Source organism: Morus notabilis, unplaced genomic scaffold, assembly GCF_000414095.1.
Source record: "Morus notabilis unplaced genomic scaffold, ASM41409v2 Scaffold594, whole genome shotgun sequence".
In the NCBI taxonomy this organism is placed as follows: domain Eukaryota; kingdom Viridiplantae; phylum Streptophyta; class Magnoliopsida; order Rosales; family Moraceae; genus Morus; species Morus notabilis.
This window is the reverse complement of record NW_010359491.1, coordinates 383,314-408,144: the sequence shown is the minus strand read 5'-3', so window position 1 is coordinate 408,144 and position 24,831 is coordinate 383,314. Positions and strand designations below refer to the sequence as shown.

Here is a 24,831-nt window from a genome sequence, read left to right as displayed (position 1 = left end):
TTTTTTTAATTTTTTTATTTGTATAAATATATAATATTATATATACTGCCCGTTTTACGTTGCATTATGATAAGATGCATTATCAATTCATGGTATGGCCACACTTTTTTGTCGATTGAAAAGCGACAATTGTGCCTGTTAGCAGATAGGCAATGAGTGGGCCATACCTGATGGCTAAAAGCCAAGGCCTCTGCATTTGAAAGTACGACCTCAAGCAACTGATCCGGGCAAAATCGCAAGAAATATCTTCTCCGACTTTGGGAAATTTTTTTTTTTTGGCTAAAAAACTGTCCGACTTTGGGATATTGGATGTTCAGGGATTCCGATAAGAGAATTCTTTGGTGAATATGAGATTCGGATAAGTTAGGACGTGTAAGTCACCGGCTCTTTGTACCATTCGATTTTTACATGGTGAACATTTTCTTGCTTCTATCTGATTATAGCGTAGATTAATAGTCGAATCACGTTGAATTTTTATGTATTTTTTATGATTATTTTAGAACATTTAAAGAACGTTTAGTTGATGAATTTAGAATCATGATTTAAAATTATTTTTAATTTATGTGTATTTTTTATGAGAAAAAATACTGTAACGAGTTACGAATTATAATTCGACACATCAACATTCTAAAAATTTGAGATGTATGGTGTTGCATAAATTTTAGTTGTTAGCTTATGTAAAGAAACAATTTCAGCTGTAGAAAAAAAAGTTTAATTTTAAAATTTTGACGACTTAGATTCTAGCCAAAAAGAAAAAAGAAACAATTTCGATGACTTGATTTTTTTTATTATATCATCTAATGACTCAAATTAGGCTACAAAGTACATCTAAGAAAGGATATACGGTAGTTTCTTCCTAAAGATTGATCAGATACGGAAGAAGAGAATATATGCGCAAATAAATACTGATCAAGATTGAGAGTTTTTTGCCTAATTTTTCCTTGATTAGTATGATTAAGCAGTAGTCGCCATGAAACTTATGCTAACTCTCTAATCCCTTAAGTCTGACCAAAAATCAGATTTATTGGTAACATGAGCCACATTACAACGGTTCGGTAGTAAGTTAATTAGGTAAATTGTGAAAATTAAAAATCCAAGCCGTAGGTTACCAATGCCCGAAATATTTAAGGAATAAAAATACCAAATTTTTTTTGAAATATTGAAAAAGTTAAAAATGAGTTTTGCAGAAGGAAGAGGGTAAGGAACAAGAAAGGTTGAGAGAAAGATTGGAAAATGTGCCCTGTCCACACAATGTTTCATTCAACAGAAAACAGCTTATATACAGAAGAAGCCACCAGCTTTTACACGTGGAAGAAATCAATGGTCTAACTGTACAAAATGGAGAGAATAACAAACTAAAAAACCTTAGAAAATGATTGACCGTTTCTATAAATAGTTATTTTTCCAATTTAACAAAACTTGGATCATTTACTAAAAAAACCTTAGAAAAAAGCTTTCTTGCATATATCCCTTAATTGCATTACAGTAATACAGTTTTGGCTTCTTTTGCTCTCATATTAGTACATAATGCAAACTTGATGCGGTGCATAAGGATCACGTTTTTATGGCGCATTAGGAACATCCCAAAATTAAGACAAATTCTTTTAGCGATGTTATATTTGGATAAAAAAATGTGTTTTCGGGTGGAAACGGCTCAATGGACAAAACTAGTAGCTTTGTGACCACATGAGATGTTTTTTGAGTAAATTCTATCGTTTAGGCTTTCAAAAGGATGTTTTTCTATTTTTAGTAATTTTTCTTTTGTAATAAATTGACCTAAGAAATTTGGATTCCAATTTCAAATTTTTTGATTGCGTTTCCCTTTTCTTTGTGTTTGGTCGTTCAATTTCTTGTTTTCAGCTCAAAATTTTCTTTTCTTTTTGTTGAAAATTTCATATTTTTTATTATTTTATTTTAAAATAGGCTAGTTTTCAATTTCTGTTTTACCTATATAGACCCTGTTGTAATGAAGACTACTTCAGTTAAATAAAATTTTGAGTTCTCTCTCAATTTTTTTTTTCTAAATTCCTATTAATTGTATGAATTAACGGTTTTTCTAGTATTCATCCACAAACTAACTGATCTATCCCCCTTTTATTGTTATTTTCTAATTTTCTCTAATTAAGCTTCCGCTACATCAAAACGCAACAGAAGTTGACTTCTGGACTAGAATATGACCCCTGTTCAGCTCAGCTCAGAGTCGTACAATGTTTATCTATGAATGAAAAACAACATATTGTCAGCAGTAGTGGTAACAACAACACCAACTTGTGCACCATAAATAATAAAACGTAAACAATAATAAAAACTTCATGAAAGCATTTGATTTACGATGACAGTTACTTGTAAATAACATTAATTGTGTTTCGTTAATCGATTAATCGTGTTTAATTAGGGTAAAATGAAATTAAGATGCTCATACTCTTGTCAACATTGCACGGACTTCACTTGGAAAAGACTGCACCGCAGCTTATCAAAACCCATCTTGTAATAAAAATAAAACCGAACCCCATATTCTTTAAATATAAAAATAATCATATACTCATGAGGACATTAGGCCATCTAATTTAAAGAGTTGAGGTTTTAAGATAAAACCACAAGTGTTTAAAAATTTTATTAGTATCTATTATGTTATTAGAGTTCAACAAGTTCAAACGAATAACCCATTGCATCTAATAGAATAAATAACTCTGAAAAGAGCACCATTACCTTATAAAGACATTGGGAAGTCCCAACTACCTTGCTTGTATAGATACACAAGCAAATAGTTAAGCACAAAAGCAATATACACTTCAAATATCATTTAAGATTTAGGAGGGGAAGAAGCTTTATTTATATTTTTCTTTTGTTACATATTGTAAAAGCACAATACAATACAACGCTAGAATCATTGTTAATTTTAATCTAAGTGAACATTTATTACATTCTGGCTCACATGTTGGACTTCTTTTATGCGGCTGTCCTTAAAACTGCACAGAGAGTGAGGTTACCATCAATGTGAAGGGTGAACATGGTTCTATAATTTACAGGTTTTGTGTCATCAGCTAATTTGAAGCGGAAGAAGCAAAGAAGGGCGATTGATAGAATCTTCATCTGCCGGTAAGCAAATTCCTTCCCAAGACAGATCCGAGGGCCCGCCTGCAAAATCATACGACAAGGTGAAAAATGAAAATAATATTGGTTTGATTTCTATATTACAGTTTCATGTAGAGAAAATGTGATAAAACAATGATACATACATGAAAATGCTACGAACTTGAATGGCGATTCGGGTTCAATTTCCATCCTTGATCCATCTTTCAGGTCGGAAATCTTGGGCATCTTCTTCCTAAATATAAGGATTCTGCCCATTGCATAGGCCATGTACTATACTCCATCTCCTTGCTTGACTTTAAAGCCGTCGGGGAGAATATCATCCCTATCTGCACGTCTCCCATCCTAAAACAACACAAGAGACAACATGTTAGTAGTTCTAAATAATATTTATAGTAAACAGAATATTCACATGATTCATTCACGAAGTATATTACTATATTTACAGTAAATTTTAACTTTTTAAATTGTTATTTACCATAGATATTTTTAAATATGTTATTTCCGTTTGTTTAATACATGATTTGGAGCGCCAGTTTCTGCAGAGCCTTCACTCTGTTTATCATGATGTAGTTTAGGACCTGAAGTTTCTTTATGGTGCATTTCTAAAGATAATGCTTATTTGGCCTACAGATTTTACCACGGGGACTGCAGGGTATAGCCTCAAGGTTTCTGTCAATGCTGCATGAAGATAATGCATTCGATCGAGAGTTGCATCACTTATAGCCGCTACAAAATCAACGATATTAGATTTGTTGTCTTTCGCTTTATCACCAATGACATCTCTCACTCCTTGTGCAATCTTAAAAAATTTCAGGACCCTTAAAAATCTGAGAAATTTCAAGCCTCGTCTCTACTATAGTATTTAGGCAAGACACATGGTGTTTTCGGAATTACCGCTAAGACGATATTAATGATTAATTGCGTAGAATATTAGGTGGAAAACAAAAAACCGAAGGTCGGCCAGCTTATTCTCTTTGTAATGGTTGGTTTGTGTATTCAGAATCATGATTCATAACCATTTTCGTTTTACGTGCTGTACAGAACCATAAATCATGATTCAGAATCAGTGACGAATATAGAAAACAAACGCTTACGTCCTTGGTATGATTTAGCTTATACGTTGTTGTTTATCATAATCTGGTTGATATTGTAATGAGAAAGGACAAAAAAAAAGAAGTTCCGATCCTTAAACAGTTTGATTGTTTTAAGCTAATTAATATCATATAATATACACAAATATATATGTCTGAGATTAGATAGACAATTTAAGTTATATATTTTTCATTTTTAAGATACACATATGTCTACGATTCTATACCAAAGGAGGAAAAGAAAAGACACATCAAATGTCACATGTCTACTTATCCATCTTTTTTACAGATATAAAAATAGATTAATTACTAAAATTTTCCTTGAATTATACTTCTTATGACATTTTGCTTCTCAATCTTTAACAAGTAACATCTGTTCTCCATAAATAATGAAGCGTTAAAAAAATTTCCTTTCCGTTAAGAGATCTAACTGTTTTTACACTTATCGTATTAATAATTGATTTTGTTAAATAATCTTGAGCATAATTACTATTTTACCCACATACCTTAATTTTTTATTCTAATTTATATCTGTCATGGTAAAATAAATAATAAAATAAATCTTTTAACTCCTTAATGAGTCGGCAAATCTCCCACTTCACAATTATAGTTCTTTTTTTTAAAAGGGTTATGATGGGTCTTGGGCATTAGGAATGGCATGAGTGTGGTCAACAGGAGGTGCAGCGGTGCGACGTCGGCGCGGCGTGGTGACTGCTTGAGGGTGGCCGAATTAGAGATAGGAGAGAAACAACCTGCTCTGATACCATATAGAAGAAATAAGATTGGAAAAATACGGCACACCTTTTCCATTGATGATGAAGAGTATAAATAGAGTTTAGAAATCTCATCATAATCTAAACAAACAAATCTTATCTTAATCTAAAATAATTTAAACTTGAAACAGACGCAAAATCCTAGGAAGATAAACACAACTAACAATATCCTAACAAGATAATCATAGCATTTGAATTTTAATCCTAGTGAGCTGAAATTGAAAACTTAATTTAAATTATGATTATCTCTAACATTTGACTCTAATTCTTAATTTTACTTTTAAATTTGAGCTAGCTAAGTTTAGATGTTCATATATCGGTCTATATTTGATATTTTTGCACCATGGGTTGATGGTTTGATTTTCCATTCCCAATTGCTTGAGATCCCTCCTTTTCTGTTGTCAATGCACTGGGGATCTTGGGAGCATTCCAATCACATTTATCCAGGTTTAAGGCCTTGAAACGTCTGAAAGTATTACCGACCTCCTTATCACTTTCTGGATTTTTGAATTTCTGCTTGAAATACTCAAATGAACCATTTCAAGAGCAAAATTTCCATTTCAACAAGCTTATCCTCTAATACTGACACACACTAAAAATGAGTGTTAGTCAAAACAAATTTTCTGTCACTTATAGAAGTACGTATGATTTTCTTCGACTCAAAATACATGCACTTTTCATTGACTAAAAGTACATACAATTTTCTTTGACTAAAACCGACTCATCAAACCCCTTGATCGCTTTTCTTTGTAACCGAGAGATCCTACCCAACGTTAACGAAGGGCTCACATTAACACCCAAAGTAATCATGATTTTCTTGCAGGCAAAGTGGTCCCGTTTTTTCTCCCATTAAAAATGAGAGATTCTCTGTATAAACGGTTTCTTATTGGCCAACCTAGGAAAGCAACCAATAAATAATATATTAATTTGATTGAATTTTTCTTTTATCTATCTTGCCTATATGTGGAGGCTGTAGTTGCTACACTTTCTTTTTTCGCTTGTTTTTTTTTTTATGATATATATCTATATATGTATACATTTAATATAGTTATAATACATTGTTCATTCACAACTCTATTACAAATTTACAAGTGTTCTTCAACACTAATTATAACTCCATATAATTGCCAACTTCTTTATATTTCTGAAGCAATTTTTTTTCTTTTTTTGGCTGAAGCTAATGCAAACTATTACAGTTACAACTTTGAATCTATGAACCTAAACATATTAGGAAAAAAATAAGAAGAAAACGATGCAAACTAGTATATATGCTTAGAGGTGTTGAACAATTAGTGAACAAGAAATATAAATTATACTGTCAATTAAAACGATGTATAACATAACAAAACTAACACTACAAGTAAAAAGGTCATTTGCGGCGACTCGTTGTCGTCGCAAATAGGTGTTATGTTGTCGCAAATAAAGCATTTTTGATGACATGTCGTCGCAAATTAGTCGCCACAAAAAATTAGTCGCAAATAATCTATTTGTGACGACACAATTTTGAGTTGTCGTCACAAAAACATTTGCGACGACAGTCGTCGTGAATAAGTCGTCATGAATGTTCCGTCGAATATGTCGTTGATGATGACGTGTCATAGATTATTTGCGACGACAAAATGTCGTTGCAAATGGACTTGAAACCTTTTGCGACTACATTGTCGTTGCTAGTTATGTGTAGTATTTGCGACGACATCGTAGAAATGTCGTCGCAAATAGTTCTTTTTTTTTGTATGATCCTAATAATATAATTAATATAAAATAGTGAACACAACAATAAACTAAGTCTTAAGAGGTAAATTAATTAAGAAATACTAAAAAGTATTGATAATAAAAAAAATAAAAACAAATATTTTAATCTCTTAAATTAGCAGCATCGTCGTCCTCATTCTCGTCTTCGTGTTCTTCAAAATTGACCGGGAAAAACTTTATAGAAATTTGATGGGTGAAGGTTTCATTTTTAATTTTTTTTTCTCTCTATCTGAAATTCATAATACATTTTTTTATTTGAAATTTTAATTTTTGATTTTCTAGTTTAACCTGCTATAGTTCTGTCTGTTGTCGTTGGCAGTCAAGATTTGCCTTTTCTATGACTGGGCTTTGAGTTTTATTTGGGGGGTTTATTCCTAATTGACTAAGACATTTTCATGACTGCATATAATACCTTGTCTTTTATTTTCAAATCCTGGACAATATTTGCACTTTGAACAAGGATTTTCTAATCTTCCTTTGTTAAATTATATTTTATGTTCTAAACCTTCGCATTCTTTAATTACTACAGGAGAATAGCTTGTGTGTTGACTATAGTTATACATTAAGTTTACTTATTTAGTTCAAAAGATCGTTTGGGTCTTCTATTTCATTATTACTATCATCTTCGAATTCAAAATTAATATCTTCCGAATAAATACTACAAATTTCGGAGTTTGAATCTGAAGTGTCTTCTATAAGTAAATAAATTCATTTTGGATTACTTCTTCTATCATTTTGATTGATTCGTTTTTCCAATGGAAGAAACAATTAAGGGTATTTACTATTTATTATATGATGATAGTACTGTTTATCCTTTGGGTAGACCCATTTTTTATGAAATTGCCAGAAGTGGTCTAGCAATATAGTCTGAGTAACTAATAATTGGCTTCCCAGAATAAGTCCTAGAATTAATTTAAATTGTGTATAGATCGCAAATTTTCTTAACTATGTTACTATTTTCAAATTTTCAAAAGAAAAATATATAATAACTTAATGGTAGCCAATATTAAGATGTCAATTTTCTTATTAATCAAAATCAAAATTAACAAAATGTTCCTTCATCAAGGACACTACCCCACATAATTTTCAAAAGGTTAAATTTAATTTTTAGACACTTTTATTATTTCAAAATTTCTTCAAACTATTTCTATAAGACTATTAATTCTTGACCAATTCACACCCACTGTTTTATTTTGATTGGTTACTTTAATATTATCACATCTCTCTTAGTCATTTAAAAATTATATGTGAAGGTGTAATATTAGAAATATCCTACAAAAACATGTCCTTTTAGTCACAACAATGCTGTGACTAAAAGTAGCTCATGAAATTATAAAAAAAGAAAAAAAAAACAGCACAAGAAAATTATTGTGATCAAAAGTACACTTTTTTGTAGTGTCTTCAGTATATTAGAATCAGTGGAGAGGTTGGAAAGGAAATTTTCGCTGAAATGGCTTCGTTTGAGAATTTTAAGCCGAACATACACCTTCAAACAAATGAGAGAGTTTCGATTGGACTATATGAACGATACATCACTCGTGAACCAAAAGATTTTCAGGATTTACTTGCTTCTCTGAAGCCTTACCTTGATTCATTTGAGGAGCCTTCTGAAAATCCCGTTGAAGCGTCTAAGTCAAATCAAATAAAAATGAAGACGCCTCTGACTCAGATTCTGAAAACAATGTTGACTTGTCCAGCTCAGATTCTGCAAACGACGGAGCCGATGATGAGTCCGACTCAGATTCCGGTAACGAATGGGACGGTGATAATGAGAACGACGAAGCTGATGAGCAGCCCGGCTCAGACTCTGAGAATGATAAAGGTGAAGACCCGTCCGACCGCAATTCAGATTCTGAGAATGATGATGAGGAGGAGGAAGAGGAGGCGGAGGAGGAGGAGGAAGAGGAGGAGGAGGTCAACATTTCAAGTATTGAGGATAATGGGGAGGAGACTGACGAAAATGGAGAGGATGAGGAGGAGGAGGACAACATTTCAAGTACTGAGGATAATGGGGAGGAGACTGACGAAAATGAGGAGAACGAGGAGGAAGACGGAAATGGAGAGGATGACGGCCAAAACGAGGAGGATGGTGAAAATGAGGCCAACATACGTGAAATTTTTCAATTCCTTGCTCAGCAGGTAATCTTTGACTTTAATATATTTATGTATGTATGTATTATACACATGGCAGTGTAAAACTATTGGTTAGTCTCTGTTTGATTCATGTTTCGCTTTTATAGCAATTAATCTGTGGTATGCAGACACTTTCTGGGAGTTAATTTAAGTTATTAGTCTAAGTTAGAACGAGAATTTACTAGATAAAATACCGAGTCTCATCATTCATCATCGAGTCTTCACCTTCATCATTCCCAGAGTCTGATCCGGGCTGCTCATCAGCTTCATCGTTCTCATTATCACCGTCCCATTCGTTACCGGAATCTGAGTCGAACACATCATCGGCTCCGTCATTCCCAGAATCTGAGCTGGGCAAGTCAACATTATTTTCAGAATCTGAGTCAGAAGCGTCTTCATTTTCAATTTGATTTGACATAGACGCTTCAACAGGATTTTCAGAAGGCTCCTCAAATGAATCAAGGTAAGGCTTCAGAAAAGCAAATAAATCCTGAAAATCTTTTAGTTCACGAGTGATGTATCGTTCATATAGTCCAACTGAAACTCTCTCATTTGTTTGAAGGTGTGTGTTCGGCTTAAAATTCTCAAACAAAGCCATTTCAGCGACAATTTCCTTTCCAACCTCTCCACTGATTCTAATATACTGGAGACACTACAAAAAAGTGTACTTCTGATCACAATAATTTTCTTGTGTTGTTTTTTTTTCTTTTTTTTATAATTTCATGAGCTACTTTTAGTCACAGTAAGGACATGTTTTTGTAGGATATTTTCAATATTACACCTTCACATAATTTTCAAATGACTAAGATAGATGTGATAATATTAAAATAACCAATCAAAATAAAACAGTGGGTGTGAATTGGTCGAGAATTAATAGTCTTATAGAAATAGTCAGAAGAAATTTTGAAATAATAAAAGTGTCTAAAAATTAAATTTAGCATTTTGAAAATTATGTAGGGTAGTATCATTGAAGAAGGAACATTTTATTAATTTTGATTTTGATTAATAAGAACCTTGACATCTTAATATTGGCTACCATTGTAATGACCGGAAAAAATTTAGGTTTAATCCGGACAGTACGGTATTTGACTGAAATCCTTTCCGGAATAGTAAGTAGTAGAATTTCGATGTAATCAAGAAAATGTTATGTAAAAACTTTATGTACGGGGTAAAATTTTTCGAAATATGTAAAGTTATAATACGAATATTTTAACGAAGAAAATTTGTAAATATCAGTTATGAATAGTGAAATATCGGCTAAAAGTTAGAAATTTTAACGGGTATATTTTGGTTATGAAAAACTGAAATGTTTGGTTTGTGACCAAATGATCAGTTAGAAAAATAGTAGAAATATTAGAAGTAAGGAAAATAGTAAAAGTTCCTGAAACAAAATTTTCCCAAGCTAGTTAAAGTGGGAAACTGCTAAAAAAACCAATGCCGCGAGGGTAAGGTTTTGGGCAATTCTGGATCGATTAAAATGAAAATTTCAGAAAGAGAAATTGATTAATGAGATACCCAAGAACATGAGAAGTTTGACCCAGGGTACTCGACAGTCCAGAAAAATAGTATAGAACCTGTACTGATTGTGAAATTATTAGTACCGGAAAGAGACTTGTTTTGAGAAACGGAAAGTTGGGTCTCGATAAGAAAAAGATGTTACGGTCATTGTCTTAGTAAAGAACAATATACTGTAATCAGTTAAGATAAGTTTCGGGGAATAGTTTCATATCCGATTTCTTAAAGTATGAGCAAGGATAAGTTGTTGTATAACAAAAGAACATGCTAGGAACATATTAAGAACCCGAGGGTTAAAGAAAAAAAATTTACTGGTATAAAAACGTAAATTAAAGAGACAATAGTCTAATAACAAGTAATAGATTAGACTATAACTCAGCATGTTAGTAGTAGTTTAAGGTTGGCGACCCGCCGTTAGGAAGGGAGGCGTCACAACCATTAAGTTATTATATATTTTTTATTACAAGATAGTTAAGTTGTCTAAGTAAGATTAAATACATAACAACATTAACAATAAAAGTAAATTAGTAGATTCAATTGTATTAAAATGTTGGAAATAAAATTCAAGTGATTTTAATTCCTATTAAACAAGTTATATATGTAACCTAATATGTACAAGTTATATAGGTAATCTAATATATAAGTCATTTAATATACACACAAATATATATAAGTCTGAGATTACGTAGACAATTTAAGTTATATATTTTTCATTTTTAAAATACACATATGTATATCATTTTATACCAAAGGAGGAAAAAGAAAAGACACATCATCAACCCATGGTGCAAAAATATCAAATATAGACCAATATATGAACATCCAAACTTAGCTAGCTCAAATTTAAAAGTAAAATTAAGAATTAGAGTCAAATGTTAGAGATAATCATAATTTAAATTAAGTTTTTAATTTCAGCTCACTAGGATTTAAATTCAAATGCTTTGATTATCTTGTTAGGATATTGTTTGTTGTGTTTATCTTCTTAGGATTTTGCGTCTGTTTCAAGTTTAATTTCTAAACTCTATTTATACTCTTCATCATCAATGGAAAAAGTGTGCCATATTTTTCCGATCTTATTTCTTCTATATGGTATCAGAGCAGGTTATTTCTCTCCTATCTCTAATTCGGCCACCCTTAAGCAGTCACCACACCGCGCCGACGTCGCACCGCTGCGCCTCCTGGTGACCACACTCATGCCACAATTCCTAATGCCCAAGACCCATCAAAACCCTTTTAGAAAAAGAAACTATAATTGTGAAGTGGGGATTTGCCGAGTCATTATGTTGTTAAAATATTTATTTATTATTTATTTTACTATAACACATATAAATTAGAATAAAAATTAAAGTATGTGGGTAAAATAATAATTGTGTTCAAGATTATTTAACAAAATCTATTATTAATGCGATGAGTGTAAAAACTATTAGATCTCTTGACGGAAAGGAAATTTTGTTAACGCTTGTAACAATTTTTCCAAAACCTAAAATTAATAGAGTTATGGGTGGAAAAAGAAATTTCCAAAATTTCCAAAATTCAAAGAATAAGACCCTAAAATGGATCTCAATTTCTTTCATTTTCTTACTCCATTTAGTTCATAGGTATAGGTTTGAATATAAAATTTGGAAAAAAAAGAAAAAAAAAAAGAAACCAATGCCATCACCAAAACTGTTCCAAAAGAAACAAACTCAAACGTCCACATTTTCCATAATACTAACTGGTTTTTATCGATTTGAGAATGTCCCTACATCCTATAAACCTTCACGTGTTCTATTTAATACAAATGAAATCCATATGTCCAACACCGAAAAAGCTCCAAAAGCATATTTATCTACGCTAAAATTTTTCATCTCATCGGCAAAAGAAAATTTAGAAAACCTCCAAAAGAAAAACTCACCGGAGCAAAAAAAGCTAAAAAATTTTGTCACCGGCAAAACAAAATCCAAAATTGACTCTATTTTCACAATCACTTGAAGAAACACTTGCAACATTTGGTTCGCCGGTTTAAAACCATTATTCAATTTTTAAAATTTAAATTTTTTATGAAAGAAGATTATATTTTATTATCAATTCAATTACCATAAAAAATTAACAACATGATTCAAAACTAAAGACCAGCTCTTAAAACAAAGATCCCATAAATATCCGGTCTCTGAGAAACCAAATAGAACAAAACTCACCGGGATAACAAAAGCCAGAATCCTGCCGGAGCTTTCCTTGGCAGCGAGAAGAACGTCCCTACCGGCGAGCGCGTGAGGCAAAGACGCCGTCTGGATCTCCGTCATCTTCAAGTACTTGGACTGTCGGAGGCCCTTCATGGTCCTCCGCGAGAGGGGGAGCTGGCTGAACATTCTGGCACCGGAGAAACGAGAGAACGACGCTGCACCGCCGTCGAGGAGGCAGCCAACGGGAGCATCGGAGGGCAGGGGAGGGAGCGACAGAGGGTTAGAGCCGCGGTCGGGTTTTTGGGCATTTATCCATGAGTTGAGAAGCTCGATCTCGTAGTCTTCCGATGGACGGCTCTGCTTGCGGACGGGCGTTGATTTTGGCTTTCTCATGCTTGAGATTTGGGGATACGAAGGAGGAAGATGATGATGGTTGTTAGGGTTTCGTCTGAGGAGTGAGGAGTCGGGGGATGAATTTTAACAGTATGATTTATGATTGCCACGTTAAACGTACCACAAATTATTCTTACGGTTTTACCCTCACTTTCATTTTTGTGTCTTGACTTTTAAAATATTTCATATGTAGTCCTTAATCTGTTTTGGTATCAGTTAGACAGTTACTCCATAGTCTTTAGTTGTTTAATATTTGATAGACTTATTTAAAAATTAGAAACTAAATTGAAAACATTTTAGATACAACACCAAAAATAAAAATACTTTTACAAAAAAAAAAAAGAATAATTTTGTTTCTTTAATCTTTCTAATAAAGATATTCACCGATAAACCAACCTCCAAAGTTATGGTCATATATAGTATAAATTTATTATAGAAGAAAAGTTATATTGGATTAACTGAAGCTGATAATAATTTTTTTTTTTTTTGATAAATCAAGACTCATAATACCATTTTGCATATAGTACAATTTTTTTTTTCATATTTAGTATAATATATACATTTCTTTTCTTTTTGTCAACAATCTTTTAGGTCCAGCTAACTGACAAATCAAGTCTTTAAATTTCTTTAATTACTTTTTAAGCAATATGGCAGAAAGGTGCACTTATTACATACCAGAACTAATCAAATAAATAAAATTTTCAAAATACAAAGAATTAAAACCTAAAAGTAATCAAATATTCAAGCCTGTGGACCTATAAGTTTGCATTAAACAAAAACTTATATCAGAAAACTATATTCTCTACAAAAACTTCACACACCCCCGCGCACACAATGATGATAATTGAAAAGCACATTATTTCCACCCATAAACTTCCTAAGCGTGAAAATAAGATGTAAGCTCAGCGTTGGTGCAGTCTAAATTTGAGTTCCATGTGGAAGTTGAAAAATCTTGACAATGCAAGGAGCATGAACAAGGGAATGCGAGAGCTCCAATGAGAAATTTTAGCTGAATTATACTCAATGTTTTAACTTAATTAGTCCTGAATTTTTAATTTAGACATTTAGTTTCTCAACTTTAAGACAATTTTGATCCTTGAAGTAAAACTGACTAAACAATTTCTAAAATTTAACAAAGATAAACATATATTCATCCTGTCATGTAATAATTTAAAATTTTACTGAAATAGTTATTAAAACCTATTGAAAATTATAAATATATTGTACATACTGTAAATATTTATGTAAAATTTTCTATTAGTATGCAATAATAATATAATTTCTACACTAAATTTTAGAAATGATTAAGGTGCGTTAAAAGAATCATTAGATTTGAATTAAATGGTCAAAAAAATGAAAGAACACCAAACTAAAATAAGACCTCTCTCACGTGATTCAACACCAAATTACAATATTCATTCTAAAAAAATTGTTCCCTATTGTCGCCTTCCACCACTCATCGCGGACGAACTCCTCCACCTCCGGCGAGCTCCTCCTCCACCTCTGGCAAGCTCCTCCTTCGATTCCCCTCTCCATCCATGGCATGATGAATGGCTGATTTTCTCATCCCCCGTGAGAAGCTATGCTCAGTCAAAATGAAAAAAAACAAAAAAAACAAAACAAAAAAAAAAAACATACACTTTCAAGCAAACGTATTTTAGAAATCTGTTTGACAAGAACATACAAAAGGGTTCATGTCGCCATGGAGAGACGGTCGTCGCGCTACCATGGGCTGTGGTGAAATCGTCCGACGGGAGAGAGAGGAGATCTTGCCATCGAGCAGGAGAGAGACGGTCGTCGCAAGTTCGTTGTCAGGGATGAGGCCTTGCACTGCTGCCGGCAGGGAGTCCTCTCTTTTCTCTTGGAGAGTTTCTCAACGACAAAACATTCAAAAATCAAAACGAGTTCCAAGACCACAATAAACGTTTGGGCCAATGTATCTATTTATTGTTTAGCTCTTCAATTTTAATAATTTTTTTTGTTATATATACATCATAGTGAAATAATTTAGGTTATGATCTACTAGTATATCACCAGCTTCGTATATGTGTACATAAAAGATGGTTATATTTGTGTGAGCATATTACGTGAAAACGTATAAAGAAAAAAAAAGAATATTATAAAATTACTAGATTGCTCACTATTTAAGGTTAAATTACGAGATTGTTATAGTTTTCCATCTAAATTTTAATGGAATTTTAAGTGAGAACTAAACTTGACATAAAGAACGGAATTTTAAGTGGGAATTAAACTTGACATAAAGGCCCCGTTCATTTCACCGATTCGAATTTAAAATTTGAGTTTTACTCAGTAAAAAATTCTCACATAAAGTCACATCTCAACTCAAATTAAAAACTCAAATCAACAAACTAAACAGGCCAAAGAGTTTAGGGTTTAAGATAAAACAATTTTCACTAAATCTAGAAAGAGGAGAAGTGGGACCTCTCATAAATTTAACAGTTTATAACTCAAAACTAAATAAATATTCTAATATTAATGGAGTGTGATATACTCTGGATCATTCAAGATCAGTCTTTCAAGGTGTTGAACCGATTTTTTTCTAGTCGGAAGTTTTTCGGAAGAGCAAGGTTTGTCTTTTCTCAGGAAGCTGTGAAACGACTGCATTGAGGATGCTCCCAAATTTCGGTTTAGGAAGAGAATCCACATCATCAAGGACCAAAACCTGTTCCCCAGCAAAGGAATTTAACCAGAATTAGCAACATAATTGGTGGATAACTTTTACTTCTGCCTGCAAAACATATTCTTTTCTAAATTGCATAATTGAAGAATCATACAATCAGTTGCAAGATTTTCTGTTCGGAAACCGAAGAAAACAAAATTTCAAGCAAAAAAAGAACCTAACAAAGACCTGAAGGAGTGCAGACCAATATGTTAATGTCATTCCCGTGATCTTTCTCCTCCAAGTCTACAGAATTCCCACCCCCAGTGAGAAGACCAATACTAAAACTATGGTGCCTTGCCACTGATTTAAATACTTCAAAAGTTTGACACGCTAACTCCCGTGTGGGACATAGAATGATGCTTCCAACTCCACGCCCAGGGGTATATCTCTCTCGAAACAATTTTTCCAAAACCTGAAATCAAACAAATAAGGCTAATTTATTATGAACTAAAAAGAGGCTAATAGAAGAAGAATTAATCAAACTAATAAATTTCTTAAATTCAAAGAATAAAAAAACCTAAAAGGACTCCCAAGTATCTTTCCTTTTCTTGCTCCGCAAACTCACAAAGATTCAACCCCCCCCCCCCCCCCCCCCCCCCCCCCCAAAAAAAAAGAAGGAAAAAAAAAAAGTCATCACCAAAACTGCTCCAAAACCAATAAACTCAACGTACACATTTTCCATAATACTAACTAGCTTTCGCCGATTTGAGATTGTTCATGGAACAGGGGAGCTTTAAGGAGAAATTAGTACTACAACTGCTGCTGAGGACTCCTCTACCTCTTTGCATCACACAAGAACAATTATATAATTCATTCCCAAGATAAAAAAAAAGTCATCAAATATAACAAAGTAAACCCTATTAATATCTGGAATTCAGGCACTAAAACCTTCAACAGAATCCCCATTTGTTCTATCTAATACAAATGAAATCCAAATACTCATCATAAAAAAAGCTCTAAAAGCATTATCTTCGTAAAAACGAAAAAAAAAAACAAAAAACAAAAACAAAACAAAACAAAAAAAAACAAAAAACAAAAACAAAAGTAAATTTTTCATCTCACCGGAGCAAAAAGAGCTAAAAACTTCATCTCAACGGCAAAACAAAATCCGAAATTGACTTTATTTTCATAATAAACAGCAATATCCAGAATCAAACTCACCGGAACAACAAAAGCAAGAGTCTTTCCAGAGCGTTTCTTGGCGCCGACAACAACGTCCCTACCGGCAAGCGCGTGGGGCAAAGACGCCGTCTGAATCTCTGTCATCTTAAGGTACTTGGACTGTCGGAGACCCTTCTGGGTCTTCCGCGAGAGGGGCAGATGGCTGAAAATTATGGCGCCGGAGAAGCGCGAAAATGACGCCTTATCGCCGTCGAAGAGGCGGCCGATGGGGGCGCCGGGGGGCAGGGGAGGAAGCGACAGGGGGTTGAAGCCGGATTACGGTTTCTGGGCGCTGATCCATGAGTTGAGAAGCTCGATCTCGCTGTCCTCCGATTGGCGGCTCTGCTTGCGAACGACCGTCGATTTGGGTTTCCTCATGCTTGAGATTTATGAATACGAAGGTGGAAGATGATGGATGGTAGGGTTTTGCCTGACCCTGAGGGGTCGAGGATTTTGGGAAGCCATTGAAATTAGGGATTCGAGGAAAATGACTTAAATATTGGGGTAAATTGTACCGTTACCGTTGAACCTAAACTATTCATTTTTTGAATAATGCCATCAGAACTTTTAATTTAACAAAATGCACCTTAAATTTTAGAATTTGTTATAATTGAGATTTAATAGTTATTAAATGTTATTAAATTGACGATTTAAATATTAAATTAGCACATAAAAGATAAATATCGTCATTTTTTAAGTCATGTCTCATGTAAATTTTATGTTTGCAATTGTTAATTTAATAACGTCATTAATGTACTTCAATTGTAATTGTTTAAAGTTTTGGGTTCGATTTGCCAAAATAAAAATTTGAGTTCAATTATAAAAAATATATAATTTAAGATGCATTTACTCTAAATATTGAGGACCTAATTTAAGTATGTATTATTTTTTTACATGATAAATTAGGTAAATGGTGATCTATTAGCATATCTCATTCCCTCTTTTTTTCTTTTTTTTTTCTTTTTTTGAACAGGGCCTATGGCCCTTTGCACATTTTGCACTTGGATCTCACATTTTGCCTATGGCGTAAGGCCCTTTCAAAAGTTTTCTTAGGAATTTAGTGAGGATTCCTGTGTGGGCAAATATGTGTGCATATCCACATATATTAATATATAAAAATTGAAGAATTTGGTTAGTCCTTTTACAGAACTCTAACGCAAAAAACAAATAGCAAGCGTTAATGATCAAATGAAATTAAATGTGTAAAAGAAATATTTAAGAAAAATTGTTTAAAGTAAACTATTTAATGTAAGGGTTTTAGGTAGAGTAATTATGATGATTTAAAATAAATAATTAATACAATGCACATTAAAAAAGAGAAACATAACTATGCAAAAAAAAAACCCCATTTTATATTTATCAAAAAGATTCATTCACCTTTGAATTTCGTAGAAAAATTGAGTTCGGTAACCATTTCTTCACCCAACTCAAAATTTTTGGCCAAAGTTCTTTTTTTTATTATTATTTTAAGTAGATAGCTAATCCATATATACACACATATTATATTTCAGATTTTATTGTATGTGTACTGCATCTATTGACACACCATTTTCTACTTTGTACACACTTTTTTTAATATTAATTAACTACCCATTAATAAAATTACTTTTAAAGACAATAGTATTTTAAAAAAATACTCATAACACACCTCACAATTAAGAATATATATTGCAATTTAAAATTTGTTGTGCCCTATTTTTACAAAGTTAAAAGACAGTAATGATTTCTAGAATGGTTGAATTCATAAATTAGCTAGAACTAGCCTTATGTGTTTTATTTTGAAGCACTCTTTGAGCTTTTGTGCGTGTCAGTGTGTGTGTGTGTGAGAGTGAAAAAAAAAAAAAACCCCCGATTACGGTGAGTTCCTCCCAAATTTCCTCACCCAGCTCTCAAAAGAAAAGATACGAAGTAATCTGTATGCAAGACCCCTAAACTTGCAAGAACAAACATGAGACCTTGCATTTATAGTAGCTATAGATCTTGATGACAACTCACCAATTTCAACTTAATGGAAAAGGCACCCCAGAAATACTCATAATCAATATTTTCTAGTTGCCTACTGTTGTTATTAGGTGTGGTAAACCCTTGTGTCATCTAAAGTTTTATTAGCTGTTGTATATCGATCCGAAATCCTTTAGAAAAAGCTACAGTAAGCAAAACAATGTTTCAAGTGCGATGGAAGACTATTGTAACTTAATTCGGCATGATATTGTTACCATCTATCATTTTGATAAGCTGTTGTATATCAATCCGAAATCCTTTAGAAAAAGCTACAGTAAGCAAAACAATGTTTCAAGTGCGATGGAAGACTATTGTAACTTAATTCGGCATGATATATTGTTACCATATATCATTTTGATAAGCTACTTTTGCAAGTTCATTAAGGGTTTTTGTGAGGAATATTTCTTTCTTTCTAATAGTCCCCCTATTGTCTTTATAGCAAGAGGAACTCCTTTATATTTGTCGACAATATCCTTTTCTATTTCTACAAGTCCATTGTCTATCTCAAACGGATCATAATTTCTTTCCTCAAATGCTGTTTTCTCAAATAAATTTCAAGGGGATATTTTTATCCAAACCACTTCTCATATGTGTTTTTATAAATGTGTTTTATCATATGTGTTTTTATAAATGTGTCGTTACTAGGCAACCCTTATACTCGTAGTAATTAGTAATATTTGGCTGCCCTTTGCACCTAGCTTTAAGAATGTTTTAAGCCCATCTCATTTGTTACTATCCTCATTCCAAACATCATCTAATACAAGAAGGTATCTCTTATCTCCTACCTTTCGTCTAAACTGATTTTGTAATTTCTTTAAATCAAGATGTTGTTATGGACTTATATTAGTCATGGATCTAATAATTTTTTAAATAAGTAACTTCAAATCAAAAAATCAGAAACACATACCTAATAAGTTTTGTTGTAAAAATGCTTTTACACTAGCTCATTATTCAACAAAAATTGAGCAAGTGTGGTTTTGCCTATTCCTCCCATGCCAACTAACGGAACAATGGACATCATTTTTTCAGTTTCAATATTGTTGTCTAATAAAAGGTACAGTTTCTCTTTCTTACTATCATCGATTAAAAAACAACGAATCTCCCTCCCGCCCAATGTAGAGGGGAGACGCGCGATCTCTTCATTGCGCGCATTTAATCGAAGAAAAACCCGATTACCTTTCATATCATCTAGCATCTCTCTAAATTGTTTGATTTTATTATCCATTTTCACTCTTAAGACAAGCTGGTTTGAGCTTGAGAAGAAAATGCGTACCTTCTTTGCCTTCTCCTCTGCATCAATAAGCGCAGCTTCGGTCGTGGCGGCGGTGGCCTCGAGTTTTCGGAGCTCGTCCTTAACCCCGAACGGCAATCTGATTTTCTCGAGAGCTTCGAAAGCCAAGTTTGTAAGGATTCCTTCAAACAACGCTGAAGAGTACGCCTTCCGCCATTTATTAGTAGTAGTTCTTGATTTTCAAGGCATGAAAGAAAGAGAAAGCTCGAACAGGTGAAATTAGAACAGAGTGTATTTCAGAGCTGTGTAAGGCAAAAGATTATAGTTTGCAGTATGAGAAAGGAAGAGTCAGGCTTATTCCCACCATTTATATATGAATGGTATTTATATATAAAATGTAGCCGGGAATAAGGAATAAACTAAAAAAGAAAAATGTAGCCGTTGTGCAAAAGCCCGTTATCTTATTTATTTAGGAATAAATTATTTATTTATTTTGTGGGAGTACCCGTTGGCATCTCCCAACATGTTTGCTGCCCCTGCCCATACATAACATAATTAATTGCTTTTTGTTTGGAAAAAAAAAAAAGCCCACTATCTTGATTTATGAGAATACCAATGTCAATGTGTCATGTCGGCTTAGTTGTTATTTATGTATTTATCATGGATGATTATTAATCCCCTCACATCCTAAAGTGGGAACTAGCCGTTGGGAAAAAATAATGTTTATAATTTAACGTGCGTTTAAAATAAAAATTCATATCATGATTCGAATTATAGTTCGTGATTCGTTATAATATTTAAAAAAAAAAAAACACATAAATTGAAAATAAATTTAAATTTATGAACCAAATGACCCCTTAATTTTTTAAACAATCTTTAATTTTGTCCCATTATTTACCTTTTCTTAAATGGAGCGGTAGGCACACACGTAGTGGGCACATCACCGACATTAATAATGAATAAAAATTCTTACAAACACAAGCTTATGTCAATCTATGACGATGCAGTTTGGAATGCATGGAAGCCTGGAAGGCGATTTGAAAATTTCAAAAGTTGGAGATTTATGGGTGCGATTTTGGCGTAAATAATAGCCAGGTTGTTAATGGAGAAACCGATGCTGGTGAATGTGCTGAAGTGACTGTACAGCTGAGTTTTTTTTTTTTAATGGTAGGATCTCGTGAAGGTAGCACTCATTTTTTTACTCTTGGAACAAGAGACTGTTTTTTAATACATATATGACAGTTTGACAATATATTCTGTTTATTTTTCCAACCCTACTGTAAAGATATATTTGTTTTAGGGGACTATTTTTTTTATAAGAAGGAATGATAATTCTTTTTTTTTTTCCCCAAAAACTTGATGGGGTACTAGGAATTAGGAGGTGCATCAAAAAATCCTAATGAAGTTGACATCCATTGTCGACTAAAGTAAATTTGGGGTCTTAGACAAAAGTTAATTAAAAATTTTGAAAGAATTGATTTAGATCTATATAAAAAATACCAATAGGCAATAACAAGAAACAAAAATAGCTATGGTAAAATTTGTCATAGCAAAAATAAATAATTGACACGAAATAAGCAGTTTAATATTAAAAAATGAAAGGAATCGTTTGATTTTAAATAAGATGATTTTATTCACATACTCTTTTTTACGCTCCACACTTTATTCTAAATACACACCTCATGTACTTTTAAAATGTTCGAATTTTTTTTTTACCCGTCTCTATCACTCCAAATTACTTCTTTGTAACTTTGATTTTCTTTCACACCAAACATTTATTTTAATTCATTACTTTAATAATTTCATTTCTCTATATCTATATTTTTTACTATTGAAACTTTAGACATGAAAAATCTTTTCATACAAAAAAGAAAATTTACTATTACATTTATTTTAGAAAAATTAAAGAAGATTCAAAGCAAAGACCGAAAAAGAGAGATTCAAATCTTCGACCATTGTCGAGGCCAAGACATTGTGATTACCCATGACTTAAAGATGACTCAACACATTACTGCAAACTAGATCCGTCGTTACAAACTTAAAGCCCGTTTAATTCATTGATTTGAGTTTTTAATTTAAAATGAGATATAATTTTATGTGATAATTTTTTACTGTAATAAAAAAAATAAATATAACTATTTATGAGAGATTTTTACTATAATAAAATTTAAATTTTAAACTCAAATCGATAAAATAAACGGAGTCTATAAATTATATTCGTTCTCTTTGAGACCCCCTACAACATGAGCCTCATATCCACCATCGAGCCCAATCCGTTACAAACATACCTGCCCGCGCAGACCAAAACACTATCACAAACGTGGCTCTTTCAAGCTCAGGCCGTTGAGATCCATTATGGGGCATTCGAAATGGATTTTTTTTTAATTTTTTAATTTTTTTGTATTGTTTTTTAAAATAATTTTTTTATTTCTTTATTATCTTTTAATATTAAATCATAATTTTTGCAAATTTAATTAGAATCTAATGGCTTCAATTAATTTGTAATGGGTCAGCATTATGATTAAATAAAAATAGGAATATTAATAAAAAATTTGGTTTATAAATTTAAAATCATAATTTATAATTTTAATTTTTAAAATTTAAATTTTATATGAAAAAAAAAGATTGTTAAGAATTAAAAATTGTGATTTAAAATCAGAGACGAATTTTTAAAATAAACATCTATAAAGTGATTTTTCACAAATCGGAGATATTTTGAAAAAATACATAATTTAGGAGGTAATTATGAAAATAGTATAATTTATCATATATTGCCCAAAAGACCCCTGAATTTCCCTCGTTCTTGCCATTTCGAAATCCTTATCTTTCTCTCTTTGGTTTTCACCCAAATACCAGAAAATGGCGTCGGAAACTCAAATTCACCACGAACCAAATCGGAAGAAATTCTGGTCCCTGAAAGACTTCGAGATCGGAAAACCCCTCGGAAAAGGCAAATTCGGCAGAGTCTATCTAGCCCGAGAAGCAAAGGTGAAGAATTCATCCTTTTTCCATTTCTCGTTTTCTTCAATTTCCAAATCAACACCGATTGTTTGATCGGAAAATCGAAAAAATCATGGTTGCAGAGCAAATACGTAGTGGCGTTGAAGATAATATTCAAGGAGCAGATCGAAAAGCACGGAATGCATCACCAGCTGAAGAGAGAGATGGAGATTCAGACCAATTTAAGACACCAGAATGTTCTACGCCTCTACGGCTGGTTTCACGACGAAGAACGGATCTTCTTGATTCTCGAGTACGCCCATGGCGGTGAGCTCTATGGCGAGCTTAGGAAGTCTGGACATTTCTCGGAAAAGCAAGCCGCGACGGTAAATCCTCTTCGATTTCACATTCTAGGGTTTCATAAATTTGTGCCTTTTGTTTTTAATTCTTTAATTTTGCTATTGAAGTTAGTATTTCTTGTGTTGTTAGTACATTCTAAGCCTTGCGCAAGCGTTGGCTTATTGTCACGAGAAGCATGTTATTCATAGGGATATAAAGCCGGAGAATTTGTTGATTGATCATCGGGTACGCATTTACTCATTGGATAATAACACAATTCGTTGATGGGTTTTATCGAAATGTTGCGTTTTACGTTATATTGTTAGAAATGCTGTAGTTATCTTCTACGTTTTGCAAATCATCTTAAAAGTCGCTTGTGTTTTTAACATGGTTTAAGAAATGGCAAGTCTAATTTCATAGGATTAGTTATATATTCACTTGATTTTGTAAAGCATAGGGATATTTGTAGCATTTCTGAAACTCAACGGTGAAACACGACATTTCGATAAAACACAAGGAGGTTTATTTTTATTAACCCTTTACTCAAAATTTTTTTTTTTAGCTAATCCATTGAAATATTGATCTGTAAGCAGTTTTCGCCTGTCACCCAGAAGTTTAGGTTGTGACTGGATTGTGTTGATGATCATATTTGAACTACAGGGTCGACTGAAAATAGCGGACTTTGGATGGTCTGTGCAGTCTAGCAGCAAGAGGCACACAATGTGTGGGACTTTGGATTATTTGGCACCAGAAATGGTGGAGAACAAAGCTCACGACCATGCTGTTGATAAATGGACTTTGGGTATTCTTTGTTACGAGTTCCTCTATGGTGTCCCTCCCTTTGAGGCTGAAACTCAAAGAGACACATTCAAGAGGTATGACAGTAATTAATGGCTAATGCTAGTATATGTTGTTTTGTGGATTAAATAGAAATGGTCAAGAGTAACTGACTTTTGGTAGTGTTGCAACTACAGAATAGTGAAAGTTGATCTGTGTTACCCTCCTATACCACATGTTTCTGCTGAAGCCAAAGATCTTATTAGCAGGGTAAGTTTCTAACCCTAGTGTTATTAATGAGTATTATTAGCGATGTGATGTTTATGTTAAACGATTCTGGTGCAGCTCCTAGTGAAGGACTCCTCAAAGAGGCTCTCTCTTCAGAACATTACGGAGCACCCTTGGATAATCAAGAATGCAGATCCCTCTGGTATCTGCGAGAACTAGCATTCGTAATTCTATCATCTTGCCACTGTGGCTGTGGCGAACTTACCAGAGTTTGGTTCTGTTTCGCCTGCTGTAATATATTGGCTTAGAGGAACTTAACTTTCTAACTAGAAATACAAGATTGAATTTCATTTATCATATTTGGGCCCGGGGGAAACCTGACTTTTTTTGTTGATGAATGATGAATATAGTCTCACGAGTTTCATCACCTTGACCATAGTATCACCGGATTACCTATACTAGATGTACTAAGACCTCGTTCACTTCGTGGATTTAAATTTTTAATTCGAGTTGAGATATAATATTTTCTGAAAGCTTTTCACTGCAGTAAAAAAAA

The 24,831-nt window shown here is 32.9% G+C and overlaps 3 protein-coding genes across 7 annotated transcripts; 1 reads left to right on the top strand and 2 right to left on the bottom strand.

Moving 5' to 3' along the window:
• Window positions 1–2,805: 2,805 nt before the first annotated feature.
• LOC21405275 (DEAD-box ATP-dependent RNA helicase 32) lies at window positions 2,806–13,009 on the bottom strand. Of its 3 annotated transcripts, XM_024163287.1 has the most exons (3): window positions 12,538–13,009; window positions 3,240–3,438; window positions 2,806–3,138 (listed from the first exon to the last, which is right to left on the bottom strand). In XM_024163287.1, exons 1-2 carry the CDS (start codon window positions 12,913–12,915, stop codon window positions 3,367–3,369), a joined length of 450 nt encoding a protein of 149 aa, XP_024019055.1. In that variant the 5' UTR covers window positions 12,916–13,009; the 3' UTR covers window positions 2,806–3,138; window positions 3,240–3,366. The 3 variants fall into 3 exon arrangements, with proteins under 3 accessions (XP_024019055.1, XP_024019056.1, XP_024019054.1); XM_024163288.1 differs by lacking the exons at window positions 2,806–3,138; window positions 3,240–3,438 and adding an exon at window positions 4,720–4,944; XM_024163286.1 differs by lacking the exons at window positions 2,806–3,138; window positions 3,240–3,438 and adding an exon at window positions 4,720–4,939.
• Window positions 13,010–15,496: 2,487 nt separating this feature from the next.
• On the bottom strand, window positions 15,497–17,305 carry LOC21405274 (DEAD-box ATP-dependent RNA helicase 32). Its single transcript, XM_024163298.1, has 3 exons — window positions 16,760–17,305; window positions 15,785–16,010; window positions 15,497–15,598 (listed from the first exon to the last, which is right to left on the bottom strand). The coding sequence occupies exons 1-3, from the start codon at window positions 16,862–16,864 to the stop codon at window positions 15,585–15,587; spliced, it is 345 nt and encodes a 114-aa protein (XP_024019066.1). The 5' UTR covers window positions 16,865–17,305; the 3' UTR covers window positions 15,497–15,584.
• Window positions 17,306–22,735: 5,430 nt separating this feature from the next.
• Window positions 22,736–24,743, top strand: LOC21405271 (serine/threonine-protein kinase Aurora-3). 3 transcript variants are annotated; one of them, XM_024163276.1, is made up of 6 exons: window positions 22,736–22,979; window positions 23,075–23,317; window positions 23,421–23,516; window positions 23,970–24,145; window positions 24,245–24,317; window positions 24,393–24,743. In XM_024163276.1, exons 1-6 carry the CDS (start codon window positions 22,851–22,853, stop codon window positions 24,492–24,494), a joined length of 819 nt encoding a protein of 272 aa, XP_024019044.1. In that variant the 5' UTR covers window positions 22,736–22,850; the 3' UTR covers window positions 24,495–24,743. The 3 variants fall into 3 exon arrangements, with proteins under 3 accessions (XP_024019044.1, XP_010092862.1, XP_024019045.1); XM_010094560.2 differs by having other exon boundaries at window positions 23,931–24,145; XM_024163277.1 differs by lacking the exon at window positions 23,421–23,516 and having other exon boundaries at window positions 23,931–24,145.
• Window positions 24,744–24,831: the final 88 nt, after the last annotated feature.

Excerpts from the sequence above, each read along its gene's own strand:
- LOC21405275 (XM_024163286.1), bottom strand. The coding sequence starts at position 12,915 with ATGAGAAAGCCAAAATCAACGCCCGTCCGCAAGCAGAGCCGTCCATCG. Across the intron at positions 4,940-12,537 it reads TTCTGGCTTTTGTTATCCCG|GTTGTTTCTCTCCTATCTCT; the intron begins GTGAGTTTTGTT and ends GTATCAGAGCAG.
- LOC21405274 (XM_024163298.1), bottom strand. The coding sequence starts at position 16,864 with ATGACAGAGATTCAGACGGCGTCTTTGCCCCACGCGCTTGCCGGTAGG. Across the intron at positions 16,011-16,759 it reads CTCTTGCTTTTGTTGTTCCG|GTTTTGGAAAAATTGTTTCG; the intron begins GTGAGTTTGATT and ends GTTTGATTTCAG.
- LOC21405271 (XM_010094560.2), top strand. The coding sequence starts at position 22,851 with ATGGCGTCGGAAACTCAAATTCACCACGAACCAAATCGGAAGAAATTC. Across the intron at positions 23,318-23,420 it reads CGGAAAAGCAAGCCGCGACG|TACATTCTAAGCCTTGCGCA; the intron begins GTAAATCCTCTT and ends TTGTGTTGTTAG. Across the intron at positions 23,517-23,930 it reads ATTTGTTGATTGATCATCGG|GGTCGACTGAAAATAGCGGA; the intron begins GTACGCATTTAC and ends TTTGAACTACAG.